The 16741-nt window shown below is 41.8% G+C and overlaps 1 protein-coding gene across 1 annotated transcript in view; it reads left to right on the top strand.

Moving 5' to 3' along the window:
• Positions 1-15324, top strand: part of LOC118419309 — a 151804-nt gene extending 136480 nt beyond the window's left edge. The window contains exons 4-6 of the mRNA XM_035825669.1: positions 13783-13969; positions 14684-14919; positions 15034-15324. Of these exons, the coding sequence (XP_035681562.1) occupies positions 13783-13969; positions 14684-14919; positions 15034-15287 (677 nt within the window). The 3' untranslated portion in view covers positions 15288-15324. The remainder of the gene's footprint in view (positions 1-13782; positions 13970-14683; positions 14920-15033) is intronic.
• The last annotated feature ends 1417 nt before the right edge of the window (positions 15325-16741 follow it).

Raw genomic sequence — 16741 nt, 5'->3', positions numbered from 1 at the left:
ATGAACACATGGGGTGATTTTCATATGTGGGAGTAACAATTTGACAAACTTACAGTAGTTATCTTTAATTTCCAATATGAGAGAACTTTAATTTGTACCATAACATTTTCAAAGGGTCTCCCACTCTTTTCTACATGTCATTGATTAATCACTGGAGTTATTAGAAGCAAATCTGTGGGAATTTATAGGTATTCTCTACATGTATTTTGTTGCTAATATTACCAGCCTGCATAAAACATGTGGGATAATCTTCACAACAGAGAGACATTGCAGCTGTCTATCATTTCCAATATGAGAAAACTTTTGTACCAAAATATTTTCAAAGGGTCTCCCACTCTTTTCTACATGATAAATCACTGCAGTTATTATCTACTAGAAGCAAGTTCAGTTCAGTTCAGTTCATCCTCTTGGAGGTGACACCTGTGTCTCCACGTTTCTGTCCAGCATTACTGATCGGAGTTCGTTGGCCTCCAGACCTGTTTCCTCAAGCATCAGAAGCAAATCTATGGGAATTAATACTTTAGGTATTCTTTACATGTATTTGTTGCTAATGTTACCAGCCTGCATACGAACATGTGGGGTAATTTTTATGGCAGAGAATCATTGAAGCTGTCTGTCATTTCCAATATGAGAAAACTTTTGTACCGAAACATTATTTTCAAAGGGTTCGCCCCCTCTTTGATGTGTAATGTATTGCTGGAGTTACCGCATTACTGCAGTTCTTCATCACTGCATTACCTATACTCATCAAAGGAGAGGCATACATGTGGAAATTGATAGCAGTTTTCAACTTTCTCGTGCAATAATGCAGATTTTCCCTCAGGCAGGTAATAAACAACTGTTTCTGCTTTGATACCATCTTGCTCCGGACTTGCACTGGATAAAACACACCTCGCTGAGTCGACAGCTTTTAATTAAATTCTTTTCAAACTGTCTTGTGAAATGAAAATTCCTTCGTCTTCTATTTTTCACGCGAAGCTATTCAACCATTACACTGTAGATAGTGAGCCTTGAAGAGGCTGTCAGAAGTGATTCAATGCTTGGAACGGGAAGAAGCTTCTCAACATTTGGCAATAAATCAGGAGCTTGAAGTACATGGCAAATCCCACAGGCAGGGAGATATTTGAAATCCCTACTCTCTCCTACATAAGGAAGAGTATACGAACATACAAATATATATCAAAAGTTTACTTTTACTTACAATTCTGGAGTCTTTATGGCTTACTCTGCCACAAGACTGCCATGACAACAAGTACAGGTGACAAAGGGAACTAAAAATCTATTCCAATTCATGCTGATTACTGGATAGCTAAAGGAACCATAACATGTGCGTCGATAAAAGTTATACATCCAGGTAAATAAAATACAGAAGGCAGCCATAAGTCAAGCAACTGAAATTTCCAACTTTTTGTCCAGACTCATTGTACATGGACAGACATGCGTGTGCAGTATGCACAGTTGGAATGTACCAGGCACATAGCTTTTTCAACTGTACAATTGACAACATGGCAATCAGAGGCGACAGTTAATTCCCTTAACATAGGTTAACACACACACATACATACATAAATACATTGTATTCCCATACAATCACACACACACAAATACACACACATGCACACACACACACACACACACACACACACACACACACACACACACACACACACAAACACACACACACACGCACCAATAGTGAACCATGACTAAACATCCTGTCCCACAGACTCCAACCCTTCCAGTGACATGCAACAGTGCCAGTTTGTCAGTGACCTTAACCAGGTCTTGAACTCTTGTCCCTCAGATCACTAACAACTGCACCAAGCACACTACAAATTTCCCCTTAGAAATCACCAGCAAACTTTCCCACTACTAACAGCACACACATATCATGCCTTTCAGGCTCTTCTTTCTAAAGAAAGGCTCAGAAACAGGCCCTGGGGGCACTTACAGCTAAGCCCCTCCACCACTTTAAAGTTTTATTTTATGATATCTCATTCTCAGCATCTTCCTGCCTACGTACATCTGATCAAGTCTGAGATTGGACCTAAGGCTTGTTCATGCAGTGTTCAAGCAATAACATTCCTAGTGGAAGATAAAATCACCCCCATATTTTAGCCATCTGCTAAAAGAATGGTAACAATTTAGACCCCTTTTCCAGCAAGAAATCTTGACTTTGCCCACCCAGAACAAATCCATAAACATCATTCACCTGCTATATCAGCGTGAGTGATGCCTGCATGCTGTTGTCAGTGCTGATATGAAAGTATGTCCTGTCCAAGTTGCTGATTCCTTGACAAGTTGCCTGTTGCCTTTGAAGTCAGTCCGACCGATACTTCATGGTGCCTTCCAACTCTGCGGAAAAGTTTGACGAAAAGTGAACAATCATATTGTTTTCATTTAAATGCAGCTTTTATTGAGGCATTTTTTGAAACCAATTTTCCTGCTGTAAGCTTTATCTTCATGTTATTCACATTGCTTATCATGCAAAAGTGAGAAAAAAATATTCACACATAAACTTGAGGAAAGAAACATGCATCTTCCAGAAAATCTTCCAAATTACTGGCACAGTCTTTAAGTAGGTGTATCTAGTATTTGATTATACTGCTGCTGACACGGGTAGGCAGCAGTCGGCTAGTCTTCACAGTGCTTTATGCAGCTCTGTCCAGTGGGCTCACCCTAGTTAGACCGCACATTTTGATGTCTCTCCTAACACATTTAGGATTTCCTTGGTCTACTATGACCTCTGTTACCTGACAATTTCAATTTGGTGATGGTGTTGATGAAATCACCGGATCTTTCAACATCAAGATATTAAAGATTTATTGTACAAGATTTTTACATTCTAAGAAGAGGGCATCTTGTGCAAAAAATATGCCAGGACATTTTTCTCCAGCAAAATGTCTTTCAACCATCATCTCAGTCTTCAGTCAGACATACAGACTTGTCTTCCAGAGCATGCAGCAGAAGATCACCACAAAAGCATGCAGCATAGTCATCAACTTTGACAAGCAGCTCACCTGACAGCTCAGTAATAACTGCAGGTACTGAGGATCAAATGCTTCAAAGCTACATGACTGGAAATTGTGATGGCAAACAGCCAGCTCAAGACAGGAAGGAATCATTGCCTGGTGAAAGGATAGAGCTCTGTCCAAGGTGCTGAAATGTGCGTCATGGTATTTAACTTGCATCAAACTTGTAATGGTCGAAAAACATTGAGTACATTCTCCTAACACAGGCAGGTTTAAACTTACAACAAACTTATCATTTCACAAGGCCATGACAAGATAGCAATTTGTCTACGATCATGGAAATCATTTAAAATTGTGTGGCATTTGTGATAACATAACACTTAAAACCTACATTGCAATGTTATTAGAGTCTGCTGTTTTAACTGATGCAAGATCTTCAAATGCTTCAAAATTGTATGACTGGAAATTGTGTTGGACAACAGCCAGATCAGGACAGGAAGGAATCATTGCCAGCTGAAAGGATAGAGCTCTGTCCAAAGTGCTGAAATCATGGTGTTTAACTTGCATCAAACTTGTAATGGATAAAAAACATTGAGTACATTCTCCAAGGGCAGGCAAGTTGAAACGTAAAACAGAATTACCATGGCACTAGGCCACGACAAAAAAGCACTCTACAATACTGAAAATCAGTTCATATGTGTGGTATTTGTGATATTAAACAAAGCACTTAAAACCTACACAGAAATTTTATCAGATTCTGCTGTATTAACTGATGCAAGATCTTCAAATGCTTCAAAGCTACATGACTGGAAATTGTGTTGGACAACAACCAACTCTAGACAGGAAGGAATCATTACTGTTTAACTTGCATCAAACTTGTAATGGACAAAAAGCATTGCGTACATTCTCCTACGGCAGGCAAGTTTAAACTTACAACAGAATAATCATTGTGGTAGACCATGACAAGACAGCACATGACTATGATCCAGCAAATTGGTTCAAACTGTGTGACATTTGTGATAACATAACGCTTAAAACCTACACTGCATGGCATTTGTGATATTAAACAAAGCACTTAAAACCTACACTGCAATGTTATCAGATTCTGCTATTTTGACTGATGCAAGATAGACAATTGGACAATTCTCAGTTTAGGACAGGAAGAAATCATTGACTGTTGAATGGATAGAGCTCTGTCCAAGGTGATTAGATCATGGTGTTTAACTTGTATCAAACATTCTGTTAATGCAGGTAATTCTAAAACTTATGACAGAAATGCCATTACGATGCACTAAGACAGCACTGTGTCTAAGATTCTGTAACGGTGTTGGCCAACAGCCAGCTCAAGATAAGAAAGAGTCATTGCCTGCTGAAAGGATAAAGCTCTGCCCAAGGTGATAAATTCATAGTCTTTAACTTGTTCTAAACTTGTAACAGACGAGACGCATTAAGCACATTCTCCTAATACAGGTATATATAAACCTTAATACTAATGAAAGAAGTGCCATTACACGGAGTCAACAGATGACAGCACTCAGAATAATAAGTAATAAGTGATAGCCTTTATGGCACATTCATGCCCTATCGGGTCTGGCGTGTTATATTTGCAACAAAAGAAAACTTGACCTTTGATGAAGAATGCACTAGGGTTTCAAAAAGTTTTCCAACACTTCCAGTGCTGCTTATTCCAGTGCTGTGTCTCTAAAAATAATGCTGTATTTGAAAATCATGGTTGATAACAGAATCAACGGTGACGGGTCTGAACTTTGATACACACAGGTGCATAGAGTTAACAGATTCGGATGCAAGTTTTCACCCAGCCTGTGTCTCTGACTCTTTCATATACTTCAGCAGGATCATCAGAAAATGTTCGGCGGGCATATCCTGACTTGAACTTTGATGATTGATGGGCTGAGGCCTTTAAAGTTTCACAGGCTACAACTACTTTGACAGGCGTTCACAAAACTCTGCAAGAGGTTACACAATATCTTCACTGATCTGGAGGGATAAGAGGACCCCACTTTGACCAACTGCCAGATACAGAAAAGGGAAGCGTCTTTCATCTTTAACTTGGAAACGTGCCAAGAAGGAAGGAGAAGAGGAGATGAGAGGAAATCGTCTTCCACTATAAAGTGCTGATTGCTTCTTCCATCTATTGTAGGGAACTTCAAAGCTTTGAGCGTCGTTTGGTGCATTCTGACAACTTCTACTTCTACATCGTGGCTCAATTTTATGTTCATGAATCCGTAATCAGGGAAGGCATGGTGAATAGAGAGGAATACTTCATAATCTTTTCAAGTGCATGGCTAGTGCTGGAAGAAATCTCCGTGCTTAAGGATACACCGTGAGCATGTTAAAGAAACCATCAAAAAGTCTGGTGAAAGGGTGATATACCCTGGTGTAACTAGACGTCTGACCTCACTGACTGACCATTGATGGTGACAATTTGCTAGTTGGAAAGCTTTGGCTGTATGTCCAGGAAAGGTCAAAACAAGTAAATGTATCTTTAATCATATGTACAGGGCATGTATAATGTTAAATTTATATTATGATTTGCAAATTTTGATGGGGAGAGAGTGTGTACAAGCCACTTTTTCTTTCATCCAGCGGCCCCCACCTTTTGTACTATGTATGTAAAATTGTGTAAATAGACTTATAAGACGCACTAGGACTGTGATGTAAATTGTATACACGTTGCTATGTCTGAGCCTTGAAAGTTTCCTCTTCCCTTATGACCTCAATGAAAAGTGGCCTACAGGCCGATTTGAGCTTTCATTAAAAAACAAATGTCCTGACGTGATGTAATGGGTCTAAAAGGGTGATATGTCCTGATGTGATGGCCAAAATCTATCATTTTTTACCTCACCAGCTAGACCCTTATGCTAACGGTGCACACCCCAGTTTATTTGGTGTCTCAAATCGAGGCTGCGCACCCTCAAGTTGAGAGGCCGTCTCTTCAAGAAAATAAATCTAAAGCAGAAAAGCCGTATATGGGAATGAAGGGTATCACTCCAGCTTTAAGAACAGCCGGGTTTCAGTTTCTTCACTCTCTCTACTTTTCGTAATATTTGGGGGAGAAAAGTTTTTTTCACGTAAAAAAGTATGCAAAAAAAGGGGAATTTTGACATGGAAATAAACCCATCACCTATATTTTAGTCATGAAAATGACTGACATTGTCGGAAAGAGAATACAACTAAGATAAATCAAGCAAAAAATAAAGAAAATCGTAACACTGAGATTTTTACAATAACCCGACGCGCGAGGCATAGCAACACGGCTCACAGAACGCATATGGACGGGGAATCTGGGTCAATGGGCGAATCACTTCCAACGCATAGAAATACAAGGAAGTGACACTTGGGCCCAAAACCAATTTGCACCAAAAACACATCACTTCTTACGCTTTTTAGCCATGCTAGTATTAAATGCCACTCCGCAGCAGATTAGGAGAAATTTGAACTAAAACACGGACCCTCGAGACCCTTTCGTCACATTTTTGTCGCGCACTATCTCGGACCCGTCGCGGAAGAATTGGTCTGTGCACTGCTAACCACTTGGTACTTGGGAAGCATATTAGCAGCCTGCACATATGGCAGCTGCACCGATGAAAGAAACATGCTTTGTTCCAGCACTTGGTGAAAGTAACACGGATTGAATGGCACACGACAAGTATGACACGACTTTTGCGTCATACTCATGACACAGAATGACAGTTTAATTGCCCTCCATGCCATTCTGTCTCACAGCTGCCATCCTGCACATCTGTGGAACCTGCTCTCCTGAGGAAACTGGGACTGGTGCCAAAATACACATGAATAGTTTCATCAGGCTGGCATCAACAAAGGAAGGTTCCACAAGTGCACAAATGTATAGGAAGTTTAGAAGGTAGAGATTGCGATAAACCAGCAGAGACAAGCCATATCACAAGAAACAACTGTTTAATAGACTGGGATAAGACCAAGGTGATAGACACAGATGAACTTGTTGTACTAAGGGGCTGTATGGATCAGAAGATACAGTTGAACTTGTACATACTTGAATGTATTAGCATATGTAGAGATGATAAGATACCTTTTTTGTCAAAATTGTACCTTATCACTAGCGCTACGACCTGTACTTAGCTTGTTTGAGCACAAATGTACAATAAAGGTCATTCATTCGATATACTGTAAATGTATATAAATTCACTGGGATTTAATTTTGCGGTAGCGGGATAAACGACTTTTCGCCGTGGTTTTAAGTTTGCGGTAGCACCATGCTCTGTAGTCTCTTACTGCTATGGAAAAATGTTCGCGGTGGTTTTAAGTTCGCGGTGAAACGGCCACCGCAAAAACTGCGAACATTAAACCACCGCGAAAGTTTCTGCATTCACAGTACTCAAGTCATGAATCATGATGTAGGGGGATATTGACCCTGGTCATATCCCCCTGCATATAGACTATTTGGGATCACAGTCTTCCCAATGCAGCAGCAACACCTAACTCTGTTATTTGATTCCTTGTTTATTTTCATGTAGTTATGTCTTGTGTTCAATAGACAGGTTGTTTTAGTAGACTTATAACCTTATTTGATTACTTCTAAAATTGTATGCCAGCTACAAGTCACTTTGTTATTTGATTTCTTGTTGTTTTATTTCATGTTGTTATCATTATCTCTTGACTTTGTTATTAAGCGTTTTGTAGCCATGTATGTGTGTCCTGATTTTGTTTGTGTACATGAGGAGAAGACCTCGATAAGCAGGGTCTGCTTTCCGTCTCATCCTCTTTAAAGAAATGTGAATTTAAAAATAAAAAAACACCTGCTGTTTTTTTGCCACGCAAGCGCAACCTTGCGTGTGCATGCTTCCCAGTTTGTCCTGCAGACATTCTGTGGATCACTTGAAGGCGCTTTTTTGCATCATGCGTTGCGCAGTGTTTCTGGGGGATAGTTGGAAGGGGGTGAAGAGTGTTTCATGCCAATCTGACGTTGTATACAAATTTACTGTTGCATTTAAATGATGAATTTAAACTACTCAAACATTAATCAAATACATAATACCCCAATGTCATTATCTATTGTAATTAGAACAACTCCCTGACATGCCTCATAACACATTGCACCTGAGATTCCATAGCAGTCAAAGGTTGAACAGCATCTATTCAGTGTTGACAGTTGACTTGACCACTGATTGTTCATTGATATGTACCAACTACTTGGAGTCTATGATATTCACATTACATTCAGGGACAGTGCTGTTTTAAGCTGGGTCTGCCAGATCTGTGAGTCAGCCAGTTTCATGCCAATGCATGCAGGTAATTGCTGTCGTGTCAGCAAAGGAGCAGGTGGCTTCTTTCTTTGCCAAGAAGTCTGAAAACGTTTTGAGCAGCTTCGCTTAACCTAAGTAGTCTCTGTCTAGGGCTCGCGTGCCCTGATTTTTCTCACACAAAACTTGAAAATTCTGACTGCATCACTACATAAACTTAAAGTCTTCTAATAAAGGTATGAACTTACGGTCCTCAGTCTTTCTTCTCATTCAGTCATTAGGTTTTTCTAGCACATTTTGTCTAAAGTTGAGAAAACCAACAAGTCAAAATGGTGTGGCCTTGCCTATGGGTAGTTGCAACTTTGGCCTTCTTGCAATTTATTTCTCTTGATTCTCAAAGATTTAATAGTGAAAGTACAGCATGTGGACATCATAAAAGCAATGGGCAGACAGGAAAACTTGAAAAATCTGACAGCATTCACTACATAAACTGCACCTTCTAAGGTATGAGCTTACTGTCCTCAGTCTCTATTCTCCTTAGATTTTTCTAGTTTAGCACATTTTGTTTAAAGTTTAGAACCAACAAGTCAAGATTATGTGGCCTGGGTGGTTGCAACTTTGGCCTTCTTGAAATTGATTTCTCTTGATTCTTGAACATTTGATGGTGAAAATAAAGCATGTGGACATCACATAGTTATGGGCAGAGAGTTAAAAAATCTGACTGCATTCACTCCATAAACCAAGTCTTCTATTCGGGCATGAAATTACTGTCCTCAATCTCTTTTCTCATTAGGTTTTTCTAGTTTAGCACATTTTGTTTAAAGTTGAGAACCAGCAAGTCAAGATGATGTGGCGTGGGTGGCAGCATCCTTGGCCTTCTTGCGACGACATGACACAGACATCGCTGTCTGGCTGAAGCAGGATTGATGACAACAGGGACATGCCAGCTACCTGTAAACGTCTGTCCGTTTGTGCCAAATGGCATATTGAGCTATGAGGCTGCATGGATGGGAAGGCCATTTATAGCGGAGAGAGACATCCACTTGTTATTTGGTCTCCTCCCTGGCAGTTTTTCAAGTTGAAGATGAAAGGCACTTTTCTGTCCTGTGATGTGGCAGCTGGTCAGAGTGTCTCCTGTACATTGTACATGTCTGCTGACTTTAAAGTACCTGTATATAGACATGATCAGTGGAAATTTTCTGTAAACTTTTACTTCACCCACGCCAAGGCAACTTCAACTTGATTTGTCGGTTCTCTGATTCTTTTAAACATAGTATTTAAAGCCTGAAAATCATTAAAACAAAGCTTGAAAACCAAGGTCATTTAGGTGTACTCGGTTTTTTGGACAGAATTATACATTATATTGAAGCTTTCCATGCTGCCCTCTACTTTCATGATGAGAGCTTGTCATACTTTTATGGTGACTGTCTGAGAACTGAGAGAATGAAGTAATGTTTTTACATGTATGTGATTGAAAACAAACACAATGCAGCTCTGCCATGCATCCTCAGTATTGCTACTTTGGCTTTGGGGAGCCTGCTTTGGGAGTAGAAGGGACCAACTTGCAATACAGTGTGGGTAAAGGGGTGAAGTCTGCCCTCTCTGATTTCCTTGTCTGACATCACAGAAGCATTGAAGTGCTCATTCCTTGACAAAGACTGAAGTTGGTCAGTCAAAAATTTGTGAAAAAGTCGATTTTTTTGCGTGGTAGACTAAGGTTCAACTTTGCTTCAGAAAGATTTCTACCAACCCAAATAAATTTTCAAGCAGAAGCTAAGTTTCCCTTACGTGACAAGCATTAGCTGGCTTCAGTTCATTTGTCCAACGCAGGCTCCAATATCTTTTGCTCAGCCAAGCAGTAAATCCTAAAAATGTGTCCAATTTCATAAAGATCAAAACTTAAGTCAGAACTGCCCCTCATTTGACATGATTTCTTCTGGGTCAGGATTAAAAAAAGAAAATCATTCACTTCAAAATGTTCCTCTAATCCATCCAGAATCACTCACTAACACTTACTGTCCTGTCTATTGTCCGTTACTTCCCGCAAGATATGCTTGCACCATAGGCGGTAGGCCAAGGAACTGTCATTGAATAACCCCTGCTGAACTACATGGGTTGATGTTCCGAGTGTGACCCAAATGAAAGATACTGAATAACCTGGGTGCGTGTCAAACATTCCGGCGGTGAGTTCCAATGGATGCAAAGGCATCCAAAGCTGCAGGTGCCCAAGCTGCAAAGCTTACCAATGAGTGTTTCTTGTAAGGAGGGTTAGCTAAGCTCAAAGGTGGTACAGTATTCGAACGCTGACGGGGGCATTTCAGAAGCGCAGCAGGTTACCATTATCTGATGGCTCAGTCCCTTGTTCACCAAAAATCAAGGCCCGCGCTTGCACATAGATGACATGACTACTACTTACTGATGTTGGTCAAGTCATAATAGTCAGTTTTAGTAATTCTTAACTGCTTATCTGCCATGCTTTCAGAGAGTTTCTTGGAACATGATTGTGCATTCTTAGAATTGATTTCTTTATTCTTGAAACCAACATTTAGTTTCCTTTCACAGACCACATTTTCACAAACTAATTTCCTCTGTCAAGCCAACTGGTAAAACATAACATGTGAAGCTTCTTCTTCATCTATTTTCTACTCCTCATTTCTCCTTCTTCTTCAGGGGATGTCTGGACCTCAAAAAGCTGAGTAGACTGCAGTTCTACCAGTTGAATGGCTTTGGAAATGTGTGCAATCTTACAGGGATTAAACAAAACTCAAGAGAGCCGCTTGCGCATCATCTCTTCCCAAAACAATTCAGCCTGAGTTGATCTTCCTAAATTGACTGCTTATTGCAGTGATGAACTTACTGTACACCCGGATAGACACAGTATTGGTTCTCTTAGTTCAAAGCGGCTTAGGACATTGAAAAACATAAGAGGAGTCAGCCAAGTGTGCTTGGCGTAAGATCAGAGACTTTTCCAAGCCTCTGTTCACAATGTTTGCCTAATTGATGACTTAGTAACAGTTACAGGCTCTGCCCATTGCAATAAGCCAGCCTGCGGCTGTAGGATCATACATCAGGTCAAAACTTTTACAACAAAGTTCTGTCACCCACAACTTTCAGGGTTGAAGCATTCTGATGTAGTACAGTGCTAAACTTTCTTCCAACACAAATGTATATACACATACGGATCAAATTTCATGACCAGTGTTGCCTTCTTCAGGATCAATACTGATGACCAGTTGCGTCACTTCAGAACATAAACTTGCGAATAAACATATATTAGACTTCTCTATATTGAAGTTCACATTATTCAAAAAAATACATCAATCCAAATCTAAAGCTGTGGATTCTATAATACTACTTCTTTTAAATACTAAAGACTTGTCAATTTTGTTTTTTTTAAAGATACATCAATTCAAAGTTGGCAATTAAAAGATACAACCACTTTGAAAGTTTTCATCAAATTTCTGCACTTCCAATGACACATGTTGACCGCTACAGAAGCTGCAAGACATAGAAAATGCTGAAGACCGGTCTATAAACTTTAAGACAGAAAGAGTGGAAAAATTGACCCCTATACAAGCCAGACTTCTTCCCCTTGATTCTTGCTCTATTGCTTCCAGTAAAAGGTCCAGTTAGGAAGACTTTGATGAGAAGCTTATACTTGGCCTGGTGCAGAACATTGAAACTCCAAGGATGCAATTAAAGATTGAGAGGCTTTGATCTTCAGATTAGGCATCCATGATGATGAGAAGTACAGGTGTAACTGATCCTCAGGACACGGGGCTTAATTGCTCTACAGCTTATAAAGACTAGATCTTCAGTAGCAGGCTATCGTATTACAGTCCAAGGTTTTAAAAGTTTGTGATCTTGCATGCATTATTGCACACACTGGGGTATACTGTACCCCTATACTTAAAAATGTGGTGAATATTTTAAAAGTTTGTTATCTCGCATGCATTAATGCGCACACTGGAGTATATCACTACACTTATCATCAAAAATGTGGAGAGTATTTGGTATGTTCAAAGAAAGATGTGAAAGTAATGTCCCACCAGTTCAAATTACCTTTATATACATGTAGTGGGCATTCGCTAAAAAGACTTTTTGCTGGGCGTTCGCTAAAAAGACCATCGAAAATCGTCAACTTTGATCTTATTTCACTTTGGATGGATGGATTGACTTGAAACTCAGTATTAATGCGTGGGAGCACAATGTGGACATATTCCAAGCAAAAAAAATGAGATCCGTGCAGCCTGGACTTCTCCAGAGTGGGCGTTTGTGGGCATTCGCTAAAAAGACTATGCGGCTGAGCATAATCAGATTGTCAAGTTGGGAAACAGTCATTCAAGATACACAATTTCCCTAATGCATTGCCTTTTGTCAGCAGGAGAAAGTTAAGAGACGTGAGACTACATTGTACAGTTTTCAAACAACATTACAAAAACTTAGTTAAGTTAACGTGAGCAACATAGTTTAGCTTTTGTATTGATCAGCAACAGTGCAAGTGCACACTTGACAACGTCCTCAGTACTGCAACACAGAGAGCAGCCATGGACGCCATAACGTCAACACTTTGCCTTTCACTCTTTTTCATGGCTGCAGGCGCCACAGGTAATTAATATACCGTCATTTGTCACATTTTGGATTTTAGAAGTTGACATACAACTATTCTGCCATAGCCCCAATCATAGCCAACTTTCGAGGTGTATCTGAGGTGGAGAAGTATCGGACGTCTTTCAGGCTGATGAACAAAGAAAAAACTACAAGACTTGGAAATAGTAAGCTCTGTAAGGAATACATTGTAGGCTGTTCAACTCCAGTCATCGATACAAGTACCACAAGGTAAAGCTTCGGCCGTCAGGCGATCCGACCCGCGGGAGGGCTGGGACCAAGGGTGAAGCGGAATACACCGTGTTGTATTTTATTTATGTCGTACCCACCTGAGAAAGCACCTTCAAGTTTCGATGCGAAATGCGCCAGAAGTTGAGAAAAATTTGGTGTCCTCGAACAAAAACAGTTACACTACAGCAGCAATTCTAACGTCCGAATCAGGTATTCAAATTTTCAATTGGTGCCACACTCGGTGTGCACCGAGTACGTTCAGATTGTTTGATGGAAACCTGAGTGATAAAACTTAAAAAGCTAAAGGCACAACCCGCCGTACGTACAATGTGTCCGTACCTTTTTTTTGGAGGCCACGTCTGCCACGTATTTCTGAAAACGTTCAGGCGCGTCGCCCTTACTGGTACGTACGGTAGGCAAATCTGCAGCCCGATGGCACAGGAAGTATGTTTTGCCTGCACGTAAAGTTCTAGGGCGTGTCTACGTGCTCCAAAATCCGTCGGTTTCCCTACGAGTACGTACGGAGGCGGTTCTTACCACTTACGGATCCCATAAGATTGCCCACGTTTTGGCACGTAGACAGCACGTATTTGCACGTACGGCGGGTTGTGCCCTTAGCTAAAGCCTGTGTAATACAGCTTTTTATCGCCAGGTTCAGAACAACGTTATCAAACGTTATCGGGGCCCAGGTATGACATAAGTAAAGTAAGTCTTCTTGCCTCGGGCAGGTGTCAATGTCGCCCTGGGGAAGACAGCGTTCCAAACTAGCAACTATCAGGACGGGGCTGCCAGTCGTGCCGTGGACGGGAACACCGCTACTAACTGGCTCGATGGTTCCTGTACACACACTCGGGACTCGGGAGAGGATAACCCAACCTGGTGGGTGGATCTCGGCCAATCGTATGGGATTGACAGGTACAGCATACTGTAAATGCATTTAAGTTTGCGGGGATTTAATTTCGCGGTAGCGGGAAAAGGGACTTTTCGCGGTGGATTTAATTTTGCGGTAACACCATAGACTGCAGTGTAATACCATAATAGAAAAATATTCGCGGTGGTCTTAAGTTCGCGGTCACCGCGAAAACCGCGAACATCAATCCACCGCGAACATTTCTGCATTTACAGTATCTCAAGATCCAATATGTAGCACTAATGGGAACTTCATTTCTTCTTTAAAAGCAGTAGAACACCAGTATTGAATGGCTTTGATGATTTCAAAAAGAAAAATAATGTTCTCAATAGTAAAGCATAGATATAGATATAGATATACATAGTACATATACACACATACATACATACATATGTACACACCCACACACATACACCCACCCACACACATATATATATGAATACTCGTATGGTATGTCTTATTATGTTCATCATTATCTAAGATACATGCTAAGTTATTTTCCCAAGTTACACCGAGTATGCGCACATACGCTAGACACCCCACCATAGCACAACCAATTGCAAAAACATATTAACCTTCTTGCCGAAAGTAATGATAGTGACTATAGAGGATCTATCAAAGTTTACAGGTTTTAAGGAGTTCTATAGGAATCTTTATCCAAATATGCAATGTGGAAAACTGAAGGGCCATTGCACATTCTCTGTCTCTAATATCTACAGGTTGGTCATCTTTAACCGCCAGGACTGTTGCGCTGAACGACTGAACCCCTTCAACATCCACATCGGGGATTCTGACCAGGTCAGCATGAACCCAAAGTGTGGAGGTGACCATCACATCGACGTGATCCAGCCGTCCATTTCCGTCTCCTGTCAGGGGATGGAGGGACGTTATGTGGGCGTTCGTCTTCCCGGAAACTCCCGAAAACTGACCCTGTGCGAAGTCCAAGTGCTTTCTGGTAGGCCTTTACTACATTTAGTAAATACATGGTCATGGCATCATTGAGAATGAACTGGTAGAACAAATCAGCTAGTACATCTAACTGGAAAAACCTGTTGAACTTCTCGGGCAGGTGCCAATGTCGCCCTGGGGAAGACAGCGTTCCAAACTAGCAGCTTTCCGGACGGGGCTGCCAGTCGTGCCGTGGACGGGAACACCGCTACCCACTGGCTCGATGGTTCCTGTACGCACACTCGGGACACGGGAGAGGATAACCCAACCTGGTGGGTGGATCTCGGCCAATCGTACGTGATTGACAGGTACAGCATATCTCCAGATCCATTATGTACAAATGTAGCACTAATGCGAACTTCATTTCTTTTTTAAAAGCAGTAGAACACCAGTAATGAATGGCTTTGATGATTTCAAAAAGAAAAATAATGTTCTCAATAGTAATGCATAGATATATATATAATGCATATAATTATATAGATATAGATATAGATATACACAATGTACATAGTATACATAGTAAATGTACATATACAAAAATGTACATACATACATATGTACACACCCACAAACATACACACACCCACACTCACTCACTCACTCAGCTCCGCTTGCTCCGAAGAGGAGCGTAGCGCCTCTGCATACTGATCATACCGATCCAGGTTGATCTGTCTCTGGCTGCCTCCCAGGCTGCGGCAATGGAAAGGCCGGCAGTCTGCTGTAGGTCGTTGGCCAGTTGGTCGAGCCAGGTGCGTCTAGGTCGTCCTCTGGGGCGGGACCAGGTAGTGGGGTTTGGTTCTCTCAGCAGGACGACAGGTTCGGGAGGTGGTTCTGCCCGGGCAAGGTGGCCAAAGAGGCGGAGCCGGGCAGAGCGGATCTTGTGGGAAAGTGGTGGCTGATTGGTGATGCTACGTAGGGTTGTATTTGAGACATGGTCATAGCATCTGATCCCTAGGATCCTGCATTGGCATTTTGAGTCAAAGGCATCCAGGCGTTGTTCCTGGGTGCCTGTTAGTGTCCAAGTCTCAGCGCTGTACATAAGAATAGAAAGCACAAGGCTGTTGTACAGTCTGATCTTTGTTTGAGTGGAGAGTTTCCTGTTGGACCATACGTTGTCCAGGCTAGCCATCGCGGATGCGGCGCGGCCGATGCGGATCTGGATATCAGCATCACTCTTGCAGTCGGACGTAATTGTGCCACCGAGGTAACAGAACTTGTCCACAACTTCAACAGGATGGGAGTTGATGACAAGTCCTGCTGGGGGGTCTTGAAGTCACTGAGGCTTTGGGCCTTGGTCTTGTCCCAGCTGACCATCAGGCCAAGAGGCTGAGTTTCCGCATCCATGGCCTGCAGAGCAAGTTGGAGAACTTCAATGGCTTCGGCCAGGATTGCCACATCATCTGCATAGTCCAGATCTGTGATGGTGACATCGCCGAAGCTGGCTCCGCACGCGCACTGGGCCACTGTTCTCCCCATGACGTGGTCGATAGCTGTGTTGAACACTGTCGGGGCCAGGACACAGCCCTGCCGGACTCCACTGTTGATGTTGAAGTTGTCGGATAGCAGCCCATTGACTGTCACACAGGAAGAGGTGGCAGAGTACAGGAGGGAGAGAAGGTTGATCAGCTTGCCCGGGACACCAAGGATTCTGAGGATCTTCCAGAGAGCCGGTCTGTCCACAGAATCGAATGCCTGTTTCAGGTCTACATAGGCTGCATAGAGTGGTTTCCTGAACTCCCTTCTCTTCTCAGCCAGCAGACGGAGGGTCAGGATTCTGTCCACGGTGGAACGCCCTGGCGTGAAACGCTCTGTTCCTTTCTCTGCTTGCG

The sequence above is a fragment of the Branchiostoma floridae genome, chromosome 7 (assembly GCF_000003815.2).
Source record: "Branchiostoma floridae strain S238N-H82 chromosome 7, Bfl_VNyyK, whole genome shotgun sequence".
NCBI lineage: Eukaryota > Metazoa > Chordata > Leptocardii > Amphioxiformes > Branchiostomatidae > Branchiostoma > Branchiostoma floridae.
Note: the sequence above shows the minus strand (reverse complement) of the source record. Positions and strands in the feature narration are given on the sequence as shown.